At 48.4% G+C, this 21,971-nt stretch overlaps 2 protein-coding genes across 3 annotated transcripts; both read right to left on the minus strand.

Annotated features, from left to right (window-relative positions):
• Positions 1-2,919: 2,919 nt before the first annotated feature.
• LOC149914839 (uncharacterized) lies at positions 2,920-8,160 on the minus strand. The gene is made up of 3 exons (XM_090125120.1): positions 7,295-8,160; positions 4,996-5,262; positions 2,920-4,611 (listed from the first exon to the last, which is right to left on the minus strand). Exons 1-3 carry the CDS (start codon positions 7,570-7,572, stop codon positions 4,602-4,604), a joined length of 555 nt encoding a protein of 184 aa, XP_089981246.1. The 5' UTR covers positions 7,573-8,160; the 3' UTR covers positions 2,920-4,601.
• Positions 8,161-11,531: 3,371 nt separating this feature from the next.
• LOC149914840 (zinc finger CCCH domain-containing protein 11A-like) lies at positions 11,532-21,120 on the minus strand. 2 transcript variants are annotated; one of them, XM_090125104.1, is made up of 8 exons: positions 15,560-21,120; positions 15,011-15,126; positions 14,246-14,369; positions 13,706-13,768; positions 13,368-13,454; positions 12,740-13,078; positions 12,357-12,433; positions 11,532-12,235 (listed from the first exon to the last, which is right to left on the minus strand). In XM_090125104.1, exons 2-8 carry the CDS (start codon positions 15,062-15,064, stop codon positions 12,179-12,181), a joined length of 801 nt encoding a protein of 266 aa, XP_089981230.1. In that variant the 5' UTR covers positions 15,065-15,126; positions 15,560-21,120; the 3' UTR covers positions 11,532-12,178. The 2 variants fall into 2 exon arrangements, with proteins under 2 accessions (XP_089981230.1, XP_089981229.1); XM_090125103.1 differs by having other exon boundaries at positions 15,011-15,218.
• Positions 21,121-21,971: the final 851 nt, after the last annotated feature.

Raw genomic sequence — 21,971 nt, forward strand, 5'->3', positions numbered from 1 at the left:
GTGCCTATTTTCTTGTGTGACTGCTTGTAACTTTCTAAAAATCCTAACTAGTTTTTGTTATCATGGTGGAAAGTAACTTAAATCTTTCAGACCTTCTCAAAAACACACAAACAAAAACATTCCATTGTGCAGTTAGTGCAGCAGAATCTTAAAAAATTCCATTATAGCATTTTGTACATGATTAATATTACATATAAATGATTAATAAATTATATATATTTCAGTTCAAATTTAGGTAGTCAACATTATCCGCTATTATGTTAAAAAAGTTGCCTTTGTTTTTGGCAACATATGTCAGACATGCATTTTAAAAAATGCTTACTTTGAAGTAATTCTTGAAATATTATTTTTCATCCAGATTCAGTGAAGCGCCTGAAGAAATGTCTACAACCATGCCTAAATGTCTGGGAATTTAGGGGATACCAAAATGATCTGCTGAGTCAATTTTTACGAGTTCTGAGTCCTCAACTGCTATTAAGAGACTGCTTATGTACCGCATCAATGTAGGCTTCTTTTCACATTCTGTAATTTCCAGGAACATTTTTGCAGTGATAGAAAAGTTATCTGAGTGTCAGAGAAAAGCAAGCTTCATGATGTTTATTCTTTACTGAAAGTATGTACAAACAGAACCAATGTTTCATTCTATTTCATTGTCCAGTCACAAAATCCACAACACATCTTCTATTCATTAACTAAACAACAGTCAGTTGAGATCAAGGCTCGCAGTTATGTTTATTAAGTGCCTGTCCATACATCCTTTCACCATTAAGCAAAGTGAGTTTTCTGATATACGCACCAACACATTATGTTTCTGTCCTTCAGGATTTTTCCAGCTAGACCAGGCATGTCCAACCCATGGACTGTGGGCAACATGCAATCTGGCGCAGCCTGTCAAGAGGCCCAGCCTCTGCCCCTCACCACCATGGTGATTAGTCTTCTTAACCTACCTGCCTGGTCTGGCCCTAGGTGCTCACCTAGAAACAACCACACATAGATCTGCCACTAACATCATGGTGACTGAAACCAGGAGCTCAGTGTACAGGTAAGTCAGGTTATGGCAAATAATTTTATACTATTTGATACTTTAGCCAAAAACAGTACTGCAAACAGTGAAAAACATGCAGCCATGCTTTCTGTTTTGATAAAGGAATTTGAGACTATATTTCAAGACTGATGAAAAGAATTTTCTTTTCTTTTCTTTTCTTTTCTTTCTTTTCTTTTCTTTTCTTTTCTTTTCTTTTCTTTTCTTTTCTTTTCTTTTCTTTTCTTTTCTTTTCTTTTCTTTTCTTTTCTTTTCTTTTCTTTTCTTTTCTTTTCTTTTCTTTTCTTTTCTTTCTTTTGTGTACTCATGACCCTATTTTCAGTTCCCATAAATAAATTACCTGCAAATTTTTAAATGTAATGTGTAGAGTTACAATCACATATTTAACTCAAACATTGATCCTGTCTCTTCATCAGACTTCTGTGAGACCTCTCTTAGCAGAGACAAACATTCCTTGCTTCACCACCCCATCTTATTCATGTCATTGCTCTCTGATTGTACATAAATTTGTGAACAACAGTTATCAAGGATGAAGCACAGAATGAATGAAATTTCATCAAAAGTCTCTCACTAACACCTTGAGAACTCACTAGGAATTGCAACCACTACTATAAAAACAGACTTGTGCATTGATTTCACAGAAATGAAATCAAATATCTTACTAGTTTTATGGTTCCCCACCCCCCCGCCCCCTTTTTAAAAATTAAAAATTGAAATGTTTTGTTACTTACATACATAAACTATATTATATATTTTACAAGAGATGCTCCAAAAATAATGCCTCCTGCTTTATTGTGTTGGCCCATGGTGACAGAGACAGATGTTGAAAGTGTGGTAGTAGAGGCTGAAACTTCCTGACCGTATTCCATCACATTTTGTGTGTGACAGATGGAAGCAGGATGGTGGTCTGACAAAATAACCTCTGACACAGAAGTGCATAAGAAGCAAAGGTGGATAATTCAATTCCTCCAGGTGGAAAATTGGCTCTCATTGACATTCACTGGTGATGACTCAACACTGATGAACACCAACAGTGGATGTGAATACGAGTTGGTAGGTGGTAGATTTCAGCAATTGTGACAGCTAGTCTCCTCCTCTGGTGCAGGTTTTTACAAGAATGGCCTGTGGTTTCTTGTTCATCCCTGGTGAAAATACACAGCTAGTGGTGGTGATTTTCTTGAAAAAATAGTATTATGAGGCTGAGAATTTGCTCTATCAAATAGTGTTATTATGCTCTTTGTATCTGTTGTAGTTTCCATGGAGACATTACTTGCAGTAACCTACGTACATGTAGCCCACAAAAATTCCTCTTTTCTCAGAACATACCAGGCAAAACAAAAGTATGGAAACCCATGCACCAATCACTAATTCATAGGTCACTCTGAAAGTAATGCTTGCTATTTAGTTACATGCAAACTATAATAGAGGTTTATCTAGACATGAACCAGCAGTATGCCCAGGTAGCCAAGAAGGCCAATGGCATACTAGCTTGTACCAGAAATAGTGCTGCCAGCAGGAGCAGGGAAATGATCATCCCTCTGTACTAAGTTATAGAGAGGCTGCATCACAAGTACTGTGTTCAGTTTTTAGCCCCTGACTAGAAGAAAGACATTGAAAGCCTGGAGTTTGTCCAGAGAAGGGCAATTAAACTGGTGAGGGGTCTGGAGCACAAGTCTTATGAGGAGCAGCTGACGGAACTGGGATTGTTTAGTCTGCAAAAGAGGAGGCTCAGGCATGACCTTATTGCTCTCTACAACTACCTGAAAGAAAGTTGTGGCAAGGTGAGCGTCAGCCTCTTCTCCTTTGTAACTAGCAATAGGACTAGAGGGAATGGCTACAAGCTGTGACAGAGGAGTTCAGGTTGGATGTTAGGAAAAGCTTTTTTTCCAAAAGATTGGTCAAGCACTGGGATGGACTGCCCTGGGAGTGGCAAGTTAGATCAGAAAAAGGTAATACTTTCTTTCTCTACTTGAAACAGTCATAGGCTCCACAAAATTCTTCCTGTGGAAGTAAAAGAGATTAAGAAGACTGAGGGGATAGATTCTGTAGTGCAAGTTTCCTCATGTCTCTCTATGACATTGTTACTCTACATTCTACTGGAGTAAAAGGCACCTACAGAGCATTTTTATTTCATGTTATTTTTGAACACAATTGATGTAATAGCAGCTTAGTATCACCAAAATAGACATGTCACATCACTGGAAGGTTTTCAGGCTCTTTCCAATTGCCTATATATATATGTACAGATATATATTAATATGCAGATATTTTCATGGATCACCTCAACCTATCATGACTTCCACAGCATTGACTTCGCATCCTATGAAGGAGGTCAAAGGAAAGAATTTAATTTTCTGCTGTTTGTAAAGTCCCCTATGTAGAACATATCACCTTTCCCCTAAGATCAGCTGGTATCTCTTTGTAACATCAGCATAAGTTACCTTGACTGTCAAGCATGTGACTCACATCTAATCAAGACTTTGACTAGATTTTTGTGGGTTTGTGGGTTCTCAATATGTAGCTCATGAAATACAAGTATCCTTTTCATACCTGGATCAGTCTTTCAGTCATGCAGTTATGTTCTTTTCATTGTCAATTTACTTAAATTAATATCACACACTTTAACAGAGTCAAGTAAAAGTATCACATATTTCTAAAACACGGCCCTGAATATTATGCTTTGAAATCATTCAATTAAAAAAGAAACAGGACTAATCTTTGATTGAGTAGCTTTCTTTTATTCCTAGCTAAGCTACCAGCATGTGCACTGGCCTATATAATAATTCAATATAATAATTCACCTAAAGATTACATAGCAATTATGTTTAAGAGTCATTATGTATAGAAAGATGGTAATGACTTATGTTCCTTCTACAATGACTCTCAGCTATTTAATATCACGATAATAACCATGACAAGAAATGGTACTTAGACAGAAAAACATATTGTTCCTATAATTGAAGCGTAAATATATAATATTTTTCATCCTTAGTCACTAAACTAACTACCATTAATAGGAAAGAGACAGTATATGTGTATACATATATGTTTATATATAAACCTTAATTAGAAAAGTGAGGGGTGTCAACCCCGCCCCATGGGAACAATGTTTTCTGTGGGGGAGGGCACAGATGGCGTCTCCAGAGGGCTGTCCCAAACTCTGGGGGGTGTTCACAACTCTAGGATATGACAACACCAGGGTGCCATGAAGGTGTCCCAAGCTTTGGGGTGTGACACAGGGATGTCCCCAATTTTGGTGGTGTGACATTGTCATGTGGTGTTCCCACTTCCCTGGGAAGTCCTCCAGGTGGTCACGGTGTCCCCAGGTTCAGCTCAATGTCCCCAGGGTTTTTTTTGTCCCCTCTGCATGACGGTGACACCCGGAGCCAGCTGCCAGGAGTGACGCCCAACGGTGATGACACCGCATCACGGCTGTGCCACGCTGGTGTCACACAGTCCCCTCTGGTGGTGGCACAAAGTTCACCACCGTGCATGTCCCCGTCCTCATGTCAGACGATGGTGACAGCGCCAGAGGACTCCAGTGTCACCAGGTCCAGCTCTAGGCGGGCCTGGAGGGGTGACAAAGAACAGTGAGAGGCTCAGTGACAGCATGGTGACAACGCAGAGCTGCCTGTGCCTGGCCCCATGTGATGGTTAGAGTACAGGGAATGGTGTCACCCGATAGATGGTGGCACACAAGTGATGGTGACACCAGATGACAGTAACAACAGTGACAGCCAGGGATGGGGACGCTGCGTCACGGCTGTTCCACATCGAGGTCACCCTGTGTCACGGCGCCACCTGAAGACAGTGACATTCAGTGACACCCAATGGCATCCAGTGAAGGTGACACCCAACAATGGTGACACCACCGACCCCATGTCACACCCACAGCAGACCCCACGTGTCCCCTGACTGTCCCCTGCCCCCCTCCCTGTACCCCTCCTCGTCACCTCTTCAATGAGGATGGCACCGTGCTGAAGTTGTGCCACCATGGCAGGGGGGACAGCATGGGACAGTCATGGACAACCAGGGTGACAGCGTCCAGGAGCTGTAGGACGCGGATGGGGCTCTCAAGGTACGTTGGTACGGCCCCAGGTTCCACGGTTACGGTGACAGTGAGAACTTTGGGGACAAGTGGTTGTCCGGTGTCACCCGGTGGCCCTGGGGGGATTGTTTCCGTGGGGCTTTGCACAGGGATTGGTGGGAACCATCCATTTCTGAAAGGAAGTGGCAAAAAATATACAAGAAAAGTGACATAGTATTGATTTTAATGGAAACAGACATTATTGGGGGCGATCCCACGGGGACAAAGAAGAGCGAGAATGTGTCACTATGTGAGGTTGTCCTCAAAATCCCCATTAGAGACCTCTGGAGGACTCCAGGAACGCCTGGGGACCCCAAGACACCCATGGGACATCTCCAGACCCTTCCAGAAGACAATAGGACCCTCTGAACCCACCTGAGGACCCCCCCACATTCCACAGGATCATTCTGGGACGTCTGCAGACCCTTCTGGATGAATCCAAGGACCCCCTGGATCAATTTGAAAACCCCCTGCACCCTCCAAGTCCTCTCTGGGACATCCCCAGAGATGTCTCTGATGACGGGATGACTCCAGGACCACTCAGACCCACATGAGAACTCTCTGGACCCTACCAGACTCTACTGGGACATCTCCAAATCATCCCAGTGGCTCCTCGGAGCTCCTGGACCCATCCTGGGAGCTTCCAGATCCTTCCAGGGACCCCCAGGACCATTCTTGGGACCCCCTGGACACCCCAGGATCCCTCTGGGACATCTCCAGATCCTTCTGTATGAATCCAAGGACACCTTGGACCCACCTGGGGACCAACTGGATGCCCCAAACCCCTCTACAACATCTCCAGATTCTTCTGCATGCCTCCAGGGGTATATAGGGGGGGGCTCGTGGGGAATCTATGGGCGGAAAGGTGTGAGTGGGGCTTCTGTGAGGTGGAAAGAGGGTCTGGAGGTGGAGAAAGGTTGGAAGGGGAAACTGAGGGATTGTGGAGGGCTTCTGTGGCGTGGAAAGGGGCTCTGAGGATGGAGAGAGGGGGTTGTGAGGGGGAAAAGAGCAGAACGAGGCTTCTGTGAGTGAAAAGGGGGCCTGGGGATGGAGGGGTACATTGTGGAGGGGAACTTGAGGGGTGGAAAGGGGGCTTCTGTAGGGCAGAAAGGGGGGTCTGGGAGTGGACGGGGGGTTGTGTGGGGGAAAAAAGGGGTGAGTTGGGTCTCTGCTGGGAGGAAAAGGGGTCTAGGAATGGAGAAGGGGTGGCAGAGGAAATCTGGAGGGTTGTGGGGGGCTTCTATGGGGTGGAAGGGGAGTCTGGGGGACACCTTAGGGAACTATTGGGGGGGAGAAGAGGAGAGTGGGATGTCTATGGGGTGGAAAAAGAGTCTGGGGGGAAACTTAGTGGCTTGTGTGGGGGAAAGGGGTGAACAGAGTTTCTACAAGGCAGGAAGAGCATCTGGGGGTGGAGGGAGGGGTGGGAGGGAAGAGCCAGGGGTTGTGCGAGGCTTCTATGGGGTCTGGCTGAGGGAAATTGGAGGTCAAAATGAGGAACTGACTCCAGGGGTCAGGGAGGAGCGCATAGGGGGTTACAGGGACCTCTAGGGGTCAGAAAAAAGGGGCCAGGAGGTGGGAGGAGAAGGGAGGACACGGGACCCTGGGGGTCAAATAGAGGGGAATGGGGGGTGGTAGGAGACTCTGGGGATCAGAATGGGGGAATTGGAGTGGGGGCACTCGGGGGGAGGAGAGGGGGTTCGGGGGTCAGATAGAGGAGACTGGGAAAGGGGGGGACTCTAGGGGACAGAATGGGGAGAGCGGTGGGGGGGTGGGGGGACACCAGGGATCAGAACGGGGGACTGGGGAGGGATGAGGGATCCGGGGGGGACCCTGGGGATCAGAATGGGGGAGGCACAGAGGGGAGGGGTGGAAGAGGACTACGGCGATCAGAACGGGGGGACTGGAGGGGAGGGAGACCAGGGGGAGGGTGTAACCCCGGGGGGCACACAGACGGACTGGGGGGTGCGGGCGATCAGCGGCAGGGGGAGAGGGGGGGAGGGCAGCGAAAGACACGGGGTGGGGGAGGCGGCGAGACGCAGGGCAGCCGCCCCCGCCGAGGGAAGCCCCGAGGACCACGGAGACCCCGCGGGGCCGAGACAGAGCGGCACGCGGCCCCCCCGCCGCCTTCACCCCGGCCCCCGCCCCGGCGCCCCCCGAACACCCACCTGTAGGAGCCGAGGCGGCGCCCGGAGCCCCGAGGCGCCCCGCACCGCTTCCGCACGGCCGCCTCCTCGGGTCGCGGCGTGATGACGTCACTCGGCGGGGACGGCGCGGCGCCGTAGCGACGGACCGGCGCTGAGGCGCTGTCGCCGTGGCGACGCTGTCGAACGGTACCGCTCCTGCGGGAGCCGCGCTGAGACGTGCGGCGTCTCCGGCTTCCCCAGAATCGCTTTCTCCAGGCCGATTCCGAGCTGCTGGCGCTTCTTGAAAGCCGAGCGCGCATCTCTGCCCGGTTTTCTCACGGCTCCTGCGGCGGCATCTCTGGCCGCTTTCTCCTCCAAGGAAGAACCGAGCGGTGGCCCGGCCGGGCTCGGTGCGTGGGATGTGAGAAGGGCGCAGCCCGGAGCAGGACCTGAAGAACGAGCTCAGCTCACCGCTGGCACGTGTTCTGTAGTCCCCCGGGTCCTGCAGAGCTGCGCTGGACTCGCTGAGCAGCACGGCGTGGTGCGGGGATGTAAGAGAACACAGGTGCTCGGTAGACTTGCTGGGGCAGGGAGCTCTCACTGATGCTAAACTCGCTGAAACGAAGTGACTCGTTCAGGACACGTGCCTGAAACATATGCTGGTTCTCTAGGCAGAGCTGCCGGACAGACCTGTCAGCACTGGGAATTAAGCACGGCAGTGAGATGAAGCCAATGATGCGTTCATGTAAGAGCAAGAGGTGCTTTAGAATGCCTTTATGGCTGCACAGCTCCTCGGGAAGCAGTTACACCTGCCGGCTCAATAAGAGCTGTCCCGTAGATGCTGTACAGCTGTGGAGCCTTTGCCCACCTGCACTGCATCTTTTAGATGCATCATGGAGAGGAATTGAACCAGCAAGGCTTCAGGGCTGAGCTCTAAGAATGGAAACTCCCTCAACTTTTGAAAGAGACCGGGTTTCTAAGGTCTTAAGACCTGGAGCTGGCAGGACACACCCCTCTTGTGCCTTTCCCCCGACTGGTTTTTGGGAGACAGCAAATGGACACCCCTACAAGAAGTCTCAGGGTGTTTCCTTCTGACACTCTTGTTATGGAAGTAAGAATACATTCCTGGCTCCATTTTGCTCTTGTGTCAGAAGGCAGAGATTTAAGCTACCTAAAGTCACTTTTCCACAAACGTTCCCACAGAAAGAAGCATCCAACATCTCTCTGTAGCTACGGAGACCCTGACTTCTCAACTCTTTCCAGGTATGTTTTACTGTCTCTTTCCAAATTTAGAAACGGCAGCTGTGCAGAAAAACATGCCACAGATCCTGAAGTGTGGGCCAGCGGGGAGTTTTACCCCGTCTCCTCCCTGATGTCAAACTGAAGTGATCTCCTTTAGTCCTCAGTATAACAAACGCATCCTGTGACCGTGCTTGAAGACAGTCTCCCTTGAGCATTTTAGCTGAGCTTGGTTAGCGCTCTTGAAACCAGCTGTGCAAGTGCTGCTTTCCTCCCCACTGTGAGGGATTGCTGTCAGGAGCCAACCAGTTATGCCAGGCACATCCAGCAAGGAGCTGCTGTGGCACGATGGGCGCGTGGAGCGGCTGTCTTCCAACCTGTCCTCTGCAGCAGTTAGCATTCTGCGGGTTACTCTTCCCCAGTTTGCAGAACGAGTATCAGAAGTTGATGCTCTTTTGTGAAAGAGTAAATGTGGGTTGAAAAAAAGGCAGTGTGACATTCCTGACTGCAGATGGAACAACAGCACAGATGCTGCCAGCCCCGCAGTAAAAGCTGGACTTGTTAATGAAGCAGCTTATCCATCTGTGTCGGGCTGTGGTAAAACTCACCCGCTGGCCCACCTGGACCTTTGCCCACCTGCACTGCATCTTTTAGATGCATCACTGAGAGGAATTGAACCAGCAAGGCTTCAGGGCTGAGCTCTAAGAATGGAAACTCCCTCAACTTTTGAAAGAGACCGGGTTTCTAAGGTCTTAAGACCTGGAGCTGGCAGGGCACACCCCTCTTGTGCCTTTCCCCCGACTGGTTTTTGGGAGACAGCAAATGGACACCCCTACAAGAAGTCTCAGGGTGTTTCCTTCTGACACTCTTGTTATGGAAGTAAGAATACATAACTGGCTCCATTTTGCTTTTGTGTCAGAAGGCAGAGATTTAAGCTACCTAAAGTCACTTTTCCACAAACGTTCCCACAGAACGTGGACCTGGCCTTTGGCCTTGTTGGAACTCATCCCATTGGCTTCAGCCCAGCTCTCCAGCCTGTCCAGATCCCTCTGTGGGGCCTCGCTACCCCCAGGCAGATCCACACTTCCAGCCAGCCTGGTGTCATCCGCAAACTTCCCGAGGGTGCACTCAGTGCCCTCAGCTCATCAAGAAAGATCTTGAGGAGGACAGGCCCCAGCACCGACCCCTGGGGAACAGCACTGTGACCCACAGATACCACTTTTCTCACAGATACGTGACATTTTCATCCGGGAACACTATTTTAGTCCCCTACACATGATCTCTTCCACCAAAAAACAAGGACATTTTCTCCCAGATAGACCACTTTTCTCCTAACTATGTGACCGCTTATCCGGGAAATACCCATTTTTTCCTAAAAATATGGCGTTTACTCCCAGAAATACCAGCTTTCTCACATACATGTGATCTTTTCCCCCCAAAACAAGACATTTTCTCCCAGAAATACCACTACGCTTAGAAATACCTCACGTTTCATCCCAAGAATACTACTTGACGCTCCTCAGGATCACACTTACTCCCAGAAAAATGGCAGTTTCTTCCAGATAGACCAGTTTTCTCCCAAATACATGACATTTTCTCCAAGATAGACCACTTTTCTCCCAAAGACGGGACATATTCCCCCAGAAATACCAGCTTCGTCTTAAAAATACGGCCTTTTTTCCCAAAATACCAGCTTTCTCACAAACACCTGTCATTTTCCAACCAAGGATGCTACTATCTCCCAGAAACAGCAGTTTTCTGAGAAATACCTGACATTTTCTCTCAAAAGTACTACTTGACACTCCTCAAGAGGACATTTTCTCCCATATTTACCGTATTTTCTCCCCAAAGGACCAGTCGTCACACCAAAAATACCACAGTTGCTCTCGAATAGAAGACATTCTCTCCCACCATTTCCGAGTTCTCTCCCTCAAGTATGTCATTTTCTCCCAGAAATACCACATTTCAGTGGTAAATTTCACCTTCTCTTCCAAAAAGAGGATATTTTCTCCCAGAAATACCCCTTCTCTTACAACTACCACACGTTTTCTCCCAAAAATACTGGATGACAAAACCAAATGGGACACTTGCAACCAAGAAGAGGACTGGCACAACTGTAGAGCGGTGCCATCCTCATTGAAGAGGTGACAAGGAGTGTACAGGGAGGGGAGCTGGGGACAGTCGGTGAACATGTGGGGTCTGCTGTGGGTGTGACATGGGGTCGGTGGTGTCACCATTGTTGGTTCTTCCCTTCACTGGATGCCACTGGGAGTCGTTGAGTGTCACTGTCTTCAGGTGACACCGTGACACAGGGTGACCTCGATGTGGAACAGCCGTGACGCAGTGTCACCATCCCTGGCTGTCACTGTTGTTACTGTCATCTGGTGTCACCATCACTTGTGTGCCACCATCTATCGGGTGACACCATTCCCTGTACTCTGACCACCGCATGGGGCCAGGCACAGGCAGCTCTGCGTTGTCACCATGCTGTCACTGAGCCTCTCACTGTTCTTTGTCACCCCTCCAGGCCCACCTAGAGCTGGACCTGGTGACACTGGAGTCCTCTGGCGCTGTCACCATCGTCTGACATGAGGATGGGGACACGCATGGTGGTGAACTCTGTGCCACCACCAGAGGGGACTGTGTGACACCAGCGTGGCACAGCCGTGACGCGGTGTCATCGTCATCGGGTGTCGCGTTCGGCAGCCAGCATCGGGTGTCACCGTCATGCAGAGGGGACAAAAGGACCCCCTGGGGACGTTGAGCCGAAGCTGGGGACACTGTAACCAGCTGGAGGACTTCCTGGAGAAGTGGGGACACAGCATCGTGCTGTCACACCACCAAAGTTGGGGACACCTTCATGGCACCCTGGTGGTGTCACGTACTGGAGATGGGGACACCCCCACAGTGTCACCCCCATGGACCACTTTGTTCCCATGGGTTGGGGGTTGACACCCCTCACTTTTGCAATTAAGGTTTATTTTTCGATAATGGGGGTTAGGGGATGTCCCCCCCCATGTCCCCATGTAAACTAAGCATGCACGCTGCAGTTTTCAGCCCAGGCTTTTAAGAGCAAAGCCAGAAAATTCCACACTGCTCAGTACAAAGCTGTGCGATGATGAGAGTGACTCAAGCTCTGCCCAAAGGATGAAAAGTAGCATCAAAACGGCTGAAGAGAGGGGGGACAATGAGGCAAGGTAGCACTGCAGAGAAGTCAGGAGAACACCTCTGCCTTCCGGGATCAGGCAGCCGGCGGAGCCTCTCTTCCCCCAACAGTGACGCCTGCAGGGTGAGGGGCACACGCTCACTTCTGCTCAGTGCTGCCCCGAGAAACTCAGACAGCTCGAGACAGCTGTTCTCTAACTCAGCGCGCCTGTGCTCAGGCCGTGCTACTCGCAGTTCTGTGCACGTGCTTTGCAGGCAGTGCGTTTATGGGCAGGGCCAAGGACTGGTGCATCCATTGCTTCTATAACCTGCAGCATCCCCTGATGGAGATGTGGGAGTTCTGACCCAGCGCCGCGAGTGGAATAACGAGGAGGTGGTGCAGCAGCTCACTGAGTGCCACTGGACAAATCAGGCCGTGCGCTCTTTGTGAATACAAAGCTCCAATTGTTTATTGATGGACTGCAACCAGAGTGCCAAGTTGGGCTGCTGCCACGAAGCCACTGCCTTCTGATGCTCCTCCACTCAGTCCTTCAGCTGCAGCTTCTCCATCATCTCCACAAGGCTGTTCATTGTGGAGGACTGGAAAGAAAGAAAGCGAGCGTCAAAGTAGGACACCGCTTCCCCCAGCATTCTACAATCCCCTTCACGCCTGACAGACAGAGAACAACAAGAGCCGTGTCTGTGCTCACCGAGGACTCACCTCTGCACGTGCAGCGGCAGCTCTCAGAGCAGCCTTCTTCATTTCTGCTCTCCTCTCTTTTTGTCGTTGTCGTCTTGCTATAGAGAAAGAGGAGAGAAATTCAGTTTGTCAACAGCAAAACCGCGGAAACATGGGTACATGAAAACAGGCTAGGAAGCCTCTCAGGGAAGGGTATTTCCAGTGGGACAAGCAGAAGGCCGTCATGGATTTCATGGGAAAAGAGAGGGTTACACTTTCTGGCACTTCCTTGCCATTGGACTCGGCAGCCTTCTACTCTTTTCCCCTCTCCGCAGAGAGAAGGAGAAAGCAAAGCAAATCCTAAGCAAACTCCATGCACCTGATAAGGGAAGCACCTCACCAGGGCAGCTGCAGCACCTTCCTACCTCTTCGCTTTGAGGTCCGGAACCGCTCAGTCGGCGCTGGGGCAGGCCCAGGGTGTGTTGCTGGAGCTGGCACACCGCCTCTGCTCTGATGTGGGCTCTGAGCCTTCTCCCCATCGCGCTCCACCTTCACTTGTTTCTTGGCAGGCCACAGCTCTGCTTTTTGCTCCTCTTCCTCCACTCCCTTGCGCTTTCTTGCAGCCATGGTCTTGGAGAGGGAGTGGTTGTCAACTGCAGGGGAAGGTCTTTCCCCTCTGCTGGGACCTGCTGTTCCAGGAAGCCCTCCTGGAGCCTGGAGAGGAGCTTTTGCGTACATCTTGCCGTTTGGCTCAGCACCTCTCCCTGTTCAAATCAAGCAAGGGGAAGCAGCAAGATTAAAAGAGAGTCACACACTGCCTTCGGTCTGCAAAATGGGCCACAATGCTAGGAACTCTCGAGTGTTCACAGCAATGGACCTTGGGATCTTGGCTGAACTGTGGGCCATTTCCAATTGGGACAGGAAAGGCAACTGTAATCCCCGGGGATTAAGATCTCAAGCAACACGCAACAACAGCAGTCCCAGGAAAGGACAGACAGAAAGCCTAACTAGAAAGACAGTGCACCAAACCCAGATGCTGCTGTGTGTCTGTACCTCTCTTGGGGGCTGTGCCACACTCCATGCTCCTCCCCTGGCTTCCTGCAAGGCTGCGCTTCACTGCAAGCCTGCTTGCATCAGCTTCTGTCAGAAAGGAAACAAGAAAGACATGAAGAGCATCTCTTTGGAGGAGCATTTTAGCACAGCCAACCACAAACTTCTGCTCCTCAAGCGTAGTTTCTTCAATTGGCCTTTCTGCTGCTACAACGCTGTGCCATTTCTGCAGTCAGCACAGATCTGCAGTGCCCCTTCTTTTCTCCTCCATCCCACACAGCCCTTCATGCAGCCCTATTTAGAGGCAGGTACCCACACCACAGCTCACAAGAGCTTCTTACCTGGGGAGGCTTTCCGTTTCCCCCCAAGCCCAGCACCATTCCATGGACGCGCAGGCTCCGTCCCTACAACAACAGATTGTGTGTTGATTTCACAGACACCAGGAGCAGCACTGTCCTGTTAGCCCACGTCCACCACAAAAACCAAAAGACACTCTTCTACAGCCAGAACAGAAACTGATCTTTAAACTGCAGTGCGCTTGCACAAAGCACTACTGCTCTCATTCCCGCTCAGGTGGTAGCAGAGGAACCCCAGTCTGCCTGACAGCTCTGCATGCTGCAGAGCAAAGCTGCGTCAGCACACAAAACGCTATCAGCTGCAAAAGTCGAGGCACGGATTTTTTGTCCCTACAGGGAATGCACTCAGCTCTGAGCACCACCACTTACACACACACTTCTGTCTCACTGCTGCCATCTGTTGCTGTCGGCCTCTCTAATGCTTCCACCATGGTTACCGGACATCCCTGCAGTGCTGCACCGCTCAGAAGTAATACTTAAAATGCATTCTTCCATACTTCATGACAGAGGACTGCAGAGACTCACTTTTGCGTGGTGCTAAGGATGGTCCGTCCCCATCGCGTCCCTCTGTGCGCTGCAAGGCGCTGTTGGATCTCTGGCAGCCTGCTGGGTGCTGCTCCCTAGCACAGGGAACTGCGCCGCGCTGCTTCTGAGGAGAGAAATAAAGGAAGGGCCATGGAAACGGCCACCCAACATTTGCAAAGAGATGCAGCGTTCCAGATGGTGCCAGAGGTGGGTATCAGAGTGCTGAGACGTTAGTTATCACTAACGGAAACATTTGGGAGCGCATTCACAACATCTGCACGCGCTGCAATTTCTGGGCATATCCAGCTTTCTCATCGTTCAGGTGGAGAAGACGGGTGCTCTCAGACATCACTTCGGGGGGTTAAACCAACACACCTGCAAACACCAGCATTATTCCGAGGGAAACAGTGACTTCAGGTGCCACAGTTCAACCCATGCAAAATTACCGTACACAGCCTTAGCTCTTCACCACTATTTCTTCCCCACCCTTTACTACTGCAGGCAGCTAGAACTAACTTCTCAGCAGAAACCCAGGGCAGCTGGCAAACCATAACCAGGTGCAGCTGGCAGGAGGGCAGTGCCCGCTCTCTGATCCCACCCTGCCCCAGCAGGTTAAGGAGCCTGGCAATGCTGTCCTGTTGCTGCAAGTGCACAACCCAGCCGCTTACTGAGCTAACAAAGGACCAGCAGGGCTCCCCCTGCTCCACCCCTTCCCCTCCAAAACCAGAGAAAGGAGAAACCCAAGCGAAAGAAACCCAGCCATACCTTTCCACGCGCAAAGCAGCGATGGCAACTGTGTCCGTCTCCCTGCTGAGACATGCTGGGGAACGTCTCAGGGGAAGCTCAAGTTCCCGGGGTCCTCTCCACAGGGACTGCCCGCACTGTTGGAAAGAGCTGGCTTCACTCTCTCTTCAAGTGCCTCGATCCCCAAAATCTCCTTTTGGAAAGGAAAAAGGAACCCTAAGGAAAGAACCTGCAAGTGAAAAACAGCGTGGAAGAAGCATTTTCCCAGCATTCTTCTGCTGTGCAGTTTAGACTCTCGAGCAGGGCAATGTCTCGAAACCAGCTGGTTACAAGGACTGTCCCCAAAATACACCCAGCTCCTGTACAGCTGCCATGATTTCTGACAGCAAGCGTTCTCCATCTCCTCAATAGTTACGCGCCTTGAAGCACATGGCTGGTGTTGCTGTCCTGAAGAAAACTCCCTCTGTCTCACTGCCAGCCGGGACGAGGGCTGATGCAGCGTGCCCACCCCAGCCCAGCTTTCCTGCTGAGACACCTCCCGGCAACCACCCAGCACCAAACCCAGCTCACCTGCTCGGCCTGCTCAGCCTGAGCTGTGCCCAGCTCACGCACACGCCGCAGCGGTGCTTCCGACGGGCTCTCGCAGGGTGATCTCTCAAGGAAAGCTCACAGCTCAGTCTCTGCGTGCAGCACGCTCACCAGAGCACCAGCTCTGCTCACCGGCTGTGCCACAAACGCTCCCACCTCGGCGATGACTGTGACCTCAGCGAGTGCCCGCATCACTTCTGTGCTTCCATCATAAGCAAAGGGCGTGCTCACCTCCCAGATCCAAATTTTAGGAAACCAACACCACGGTCTCCCAACGGGTTTATTTAAGTAAAAGAACAGAGAAATTAAGATGACCCTCGTGCAGCCAGTTCTTGCTCAGGTGCTGCACAATCGGACCAAGGAGATGTTACCCCCAGGCTGCCTCCAGCTTGGAGGATTTGAGCTCCCAAGCAACCAGCAAGCATTTGGACGTGTCCTCCCCCTGCTTTTTACAAGGACAGACGAGTCCTTCTTGGGATGCCAGCTATTCTGCAAAGGCGGAATAGCTCTGTTCTTGGGCCGCAGCTCCTTGGCCACGCGCTTCTCAAATACTGGGGCTGCATTACCTCCTGGGCATCCACACGTGCTCCGACTCTCCCGCAGGGTTTCTGGCTTCCTGCTGGGGAGCTTCTCATCTTCTGCAATATCATTCCTGCCTCCTCTGGTACCATCCTGGGAGATGCTGCAGAGCTCATGAGCCTGAACTACCTTCCTCCCATCAGCAGCTGCTCTTGCTTTAAAGAAGTGCCAGCACCTACGAATCAGCTTGGAGAAAGTAATTCTGGGGACCCAGAGACACTGCAAGTTTCAATGCAGCTCCCACAAGAACGCTGCTGTTAAATCCATAGAATCATAGAATGGATCAGGTTGGAAAAGACCTGAAAGATCATCGAGTCCAACCGCAACCTGACCATACTCCCCTAACTCTAACAACCCACCACTCAATCATGTCCCTGAGCACCACATCCAGAGCTCTTTAAACACGTTCAGGGACAGCCAGGACACATCCCCAATTAGCCAGGACTGCTGAAGGATGATGGAGAGCGGCTTGGCAGCCACATCTGCCAACCCCCTCAGCACCCCAAGGTTCAATCCATCCGGCCCCATGGCTTTCAAAGCAGGTTTTGTTTCTTTAATTATTGTCTCCCATTCTATCTTTTCTTTTAGAAAGGAATCTAAAAGATGAAAAGTAAGAAAGTACTAAACAAAATGAATCAAAAGAAATGAAAAAAGGAAAGAAAGGGGAAGAGATGAAAAGAGACGGAAAGAAAAGGGGAGAGGGAAAGAAAAGGGGAGAGGGAAAGAAAAGGGGAGAGGGAAAGAAAAGATGGAAAACAGAAAACAAAATGAAAAAAGGAAAAAAAGGAAAGGAAGGGAAGAAAAGAAGAAAAAGGAAAGGAGAAAAAACCATCCTTCCATCACCATTGCTACCACAAGCACTAAACCATATCCTGTAACTCCTAATCCAGATGCCTCTTGAACACTGCTAGGGACGGCGACTCCACCACCTCCCTGGGCAGCCATTCCAGTGCCTGGCTGCTCTCTGAGAGAACAAGTTCTTCCTTATGTCTAACCTAAACCTCCTCTGGTACAACTTATGGCCATTTCCTCGGGTCCTGTTTGTTGCCTGGGAGACGAGGCCAAACCCCTCCTCATCACAGCCTCCATTCAGGAAGTTGTAGATTGCAATGAGGTCTCCTCTGAGCCTCCTCTTCTCCAGACTGAACAACCCCAACTCCTTCAGCCGCTCCTCGTAAGGCCTGTGCTCCGGACCCCATACCAGCTTTGTTGCCCTTCTCTGGACACGTTCCAGGGCCTCAGTGTCTTTTTTTGTAGTGAGCGGCCCAAAACTGAACACAGTGCTCAATGCGTGGCCTCACCAGGGCTGAGTACAGGGGGATGATTCCCTCCCTGCTCCTGCTGGCCACGCTATTTCTAATGCAAGATGCTGTTGGCCCTCTTGGCCACCTGGGCACACCTCTGTCCCTGGAAAGGTGATGGAACAGCTTGTGCTGGATGCCATCTCCAGACAACTGGAAGAAAAGGAGGTTATCAGGAGTAATCAGCAAGGGTTCACCAGGGGGAGGGCATGCTTGACCAACCTGGTAGCCTTCTACGATGGTGTCACTGGCTGGGTGGATGTAGTGCATGTAGTCTACCTTGCTTTCAGCAAGGCGTTTGATACCGTCTCCCACAACATCCTTATGACAAAGCTGAGGAAGTGTGGACAGATGAGTGGACAGTGAGGTGGGTTGAGAACTGGCTGACTGGCAGAGCGCAGAGGGTCGTCGTTGGCGGTGCAGAGTCCGGTTGGAGACCTGTAACCAGCGGTGTTCCTCAGGGGTCGGTGCTGGGTCCGGTCTTGTTCAACATCTTCATCAATGTCCTCAATGAGGGAATAGTGCTCACCCTCAGCAAGGGTGATCTGTGAGGCCCCGTGTACTGAAAGGCAGCCACACGGTCTCCCATGAGCCTTCTGTTCTCCGGGCTCAACAAGCCCAAACCTCTCAGTCTCTCTCCAAAGGAGACATTCCCGATGCTTTGAAGCCTTTGAAGTCACGTTCCTGATGTCCAAGTTACGTGCCCATCATGTGTTAATGCTGTTGTGCCAATCGGTGGGCTCAACAGCTGCAACAAAGACACCAACGTCTTTGGGATAGGCTTATTTTACTGCCTATGACAAAATAAAACCAACAGTAATATTGGCAGCGTCTATAGCCAAAAGAGAAGCTTAGCAGTAAAGGGAATAAGCAAGGCAGTGGGCCTACTCATTGCCACGTGAGCACAGTGGTGAAGAAAGATCCACGACCAATTGCCCCAGCACTTTACCATCAGCCAGATCCGCAGTCACTGGGGAGCCCCGTTTGCAGGGAGGATCTGAAGAACCTCTCCCAGCCATGGGGAAGTTGCACAGCAATGCATCCATCCCACGAGTGAGGCGTCCAGAGCCGCTGCAAGCAGCTCCAGCCTTTCTAGCACACAGTAAACCAATGTACGGAGCAGTCCGAGGGAACAGCCGCTGCCCTCTTTCTCCTCTTGGTTTTCGCCCCGAAGCCTGGCCAGGGCTCAAGGGGAACAAAAGGCGTCGTGCCTTTAAGTTATTTTTGATCCTAAATCTGCAAAACTCTACTGTTTGAGGAGTACCATGGAGCAAATGAGGAAAATCACCAATTTTTATGATCTTCAAGATAAGAAGTCCCCTCTATGTAAAAACAAATAAGAAAAAAAAAAAGAAAAAAAAAAAAACATGCTAGAGAGTACAGTAGAAAATAATTAAGCTTTCAAACAGAGCATGTTTTCAAAGAGATCTTCAAATGTTTTCACAGTTCATTTCCCTCACTCTCCATTGTTTTAATACAAGTACTGAGACATGCACCTGTAATATCAGAAAAAGTAAATACCAAGCTATGCTTGCAGATGTTGAACTGTGACTATGCTGGCTGAAGATCAATTACATAGAAATTGTAGAAATATCCAGAATAAAAATATCTAAAGAGAAACAGAGAAAAAGAGGGTTGGATGCTTCGGATAACTCTTAAGTGTTCTATTCACTGTCACAAACAAAGCTACTAAGTTTACAGTGACTGCTGATAATTTTCTCACATCTGTGATTCTTTTTTTCTCCAAAATGAAAAACAATTTTAATTACAATGATTTAATACAGTTGCTACAAATATGAGAACATGATTAGACAAAACATATGCTTCAAAATGTTTCTTCCTATCTATCATTTAATATTTTTATGCAGTTCCATCACTTCTATGGTCATAGAAGTCCATCTTTTCATTAAGACAGTTTAGTGAACATTATTATTATGAGTAATAAAATATTATGAGAGGTTGGCAAAGAACCATTTACATGGATTATGAGACCACATAAGTATCGTCACAATTTAGGTGGAAAAAAAAAGTGTAAAAGAATAAATATGTATTCATATGTTTACATACATATGGACATATAGTTCATTCAGCATTCAGTTCCAGTGGCCATCAAGACACTTCATCAGTTTTTTGATCGTGAAGGTTTGTTTGTTTGTGAGCATAGGCTGATGAAACAAAATGTCCAGTATATCTATCTAGTGGCACTGGACAAAAGAAAATTGGTTAGGTTCCACACAAGTTAAATAGTGGCTTTCTTATCTACTTTAAATATTGCCTGTGATATTTTGATGTAATATATAGTTTTGGAGAGAATGGAGTTTCTGTGAAGTACATATGGCAACCATAGGAGAGAGTGATGGAGATATGAATAGTTGGTAGCAATAGCATGACAATGGCAAAGGAAATTACAAGTATCACAGAAATTTTTCTAATGATGAATACAGCTGATGAATGTGGAATTAATAGTGAAGAGGAACAATGGTTTCACTTAAAGTCACTACAGGCAAATAGGATTAACTTGTCAAAATCTGTTCAAGCTCTAATTTTTAGCACTTCAATATTTTCAAAACAGTTATTGTAAATATTCCTTTCAAATACTTATGGCTTAAGCCTTAACAGCATCTCCAAGTCTAATTTTTTTTTCTCTTGTAAATATTCACATGACCAAGATTTTGTTCACTGTACTATCTAAGGAGTAAATAATCTCCATAAAAAAAATGTTCATTTCTTCATAAAATGATAAGGTCTGACTTGTTTATTTTTCTTCTTTTCTCTCCTTCCTTAAAAAGAAATCAGTCATACATCAGAATACTCTAACAGTAACATTTGACATAGCAAGATAGAACTAGTCCATGAGCAAAGGTATCAGTGACTCCATTCCACTCATGCCATAAGATTTCAGCACCCAGAAGTCCTCAGAAGATTATCTTAAAAAGTGCTGTCAAAGACTGTTCAATAGGAATGCTACTGGTTTTTTTGTTGTTGTTTGTTTGTTTGTTTGTTTGTTTTGTATGCATTAATCTGCTGCAGTATTGTGATTGAAGGAACTATTCGTATGGCAATGATTCTGCAGGAGCTTATTATGAACTTCAAAAATCAGTGATAAAATACAATATATATTGTAGTTGTCATAGGCTCCAGATGCCTTGAATTTGCTGATTGTCTAAAAAATTCATAAATGGGAACATGACGAGAGACATCTATCTATCATGTCTCTTTACTCTCTGTCTCAAAAAGAGCTTGAATATAAATATTCCATCAGCTTTGCATTAATGAATTCAGTGGATACTTTGCCTTCTGTAACATTACTTTCTTTCCTATGACTTGCTTTTTGATAAGTTTTTCCTATGGCTTGCTTTCTGATAAATTATGTCACTGCAAATGTAAAGATCCTTTCTCCTCTTTTGAGTGTATTAAATATATTATATGTACCTGAAACTCTACAAAGGGGATGGGGGGCAAAATGCCTCCTATACTGTCAGAAAAGAGCAAGTCTGACACTGCCTTATGACACTAAATATGGACAAGTCTCTGGAGCTGGACAACATGTATCTCAGAGTCCTGAACTAACTGACTGATGTGGTTGCCAAGCTACTCTAAATCATTTCTGAATATTCATGGCTGTCAGGTGAAGGTCCTGGCAAGTGGAAAAAGGAATCATCACTCCCATTTTTAATAAAGGGAGAAAGGAAAATCTGGGAGACTATCGACCAGTGAGCCTTACCTGTGCCAGGGAAGATCACAGAGCAGAACCTCCATGAATCTACTCTAAGGCATGTGCAAGAAAGGGGAGGGGGGTGATTCAAGAATGCCAACACAGCTTCATCAAGGATAGACTATGCCTGACCATAGAAGTGCTCAGGTTGGAAAAGACCTCAGAGACCATCAAGTCCAACCACAACCTAACCAAACTTACCCTAATTCTAACAACCCTCTGCTAAATAATGTCTCTGAGCACAGTAAACAAATGGTTTTTAAACACATTCAGGAAAGGTGACTCAACCCTGCCTCTGGGGAGCCTATTCCAGTGCTTAACAACCCTTTCTGTAAAGAAGCTTTTCCTGATATCCAGCTTAAACTTACTCTGGCACAACTTGAGACCATTTTCCGTCATCCTGTCACCAGTGAGAAGAAACCAACCCTGCACTTGCTGTAAGCACCTGTCAGGTACTGGAAGAGAGTAATAAGGTCTCTCTTCAGACTCCTTTTCCCCAGACTAAACAGCCCAGTTCCTTCAGTCGCTCCTCATACGGCATATTTTCCAACCCCTTCACAAGCCTTGCAGCCCTTCTTTGGACCTGCTCGCACCCCATGTCCTTTCTGTATTGAGGTGCCCAAAACTGAACACAGTACTCGAGGTGAGGCCTCACCAGTGCTGAGTACAGGGGCCAAATTACTTCCCTAGTCCTGCTCACCACACCATTCCTGATCCAAGCCAGGATGCCACTGGCCTTCTTGGCCACCTGGGCACACTGCTGGCTCGTATTCAGCTGACTGTCCATCAATATACCAGG

This window comes from Phasianus colchicus, chromosome 26, assembly GCF_987193195.1.
Source record: "Phasianus colchicus chromosome 26, bPhaCol1.hap1.1, whole genome shotgun sequence".
NCBI lineage: Eukaryota > Metazoa > Chordata > Aves > Galliformes > Phasianidae > Phasianus > Phasianus colchicus.

What these genes read in the sequence shown, in the direction of transcription:
- LOC149914839 (XM_090125120.1), bottom strand. Translation starts at nt 7,572, where the DNA reads ATGCGCGCTCGGCTTTCAAGAAGCGCCAGCAGCTCGGAATCGGCCTGG. An exon ending in CGCCGCCTCGGCTCCTACAG is followed by an intron (nt 5,263 to 7,294) that starts GTGGGTGTTCGG and finishes ACTTCCTTTCAG; the next exon opens with AAATGGATGGTTCCCACCAA.
- LOC149914840 (XM_090125104.1), bottom strand. Translation starts at nt 15,064, where the DNA reads ATGTCTCAGCAGGGAGACGGACACAGTTGCCATCGCTGCTTTGCGCGT. An exon ending in CCGGACCTCAAAGCGAAGAG is followed by an intron (nt 12,434 to 12,739) that starts GTAGGAAGGTGC and finishes CTTTCTCTATAG; the next exon opens with CAAGACGACAACGACAAAAA. An exon ending in CTGCCGCTGCACGTGCAGAG is followed by an intron (nt 12,236 to 12,356) that starts GTGAGTCCTCGG and finishes CTTTCTTTCCAG; the next exon opens with TCCTCCACAATGAACAGCCT.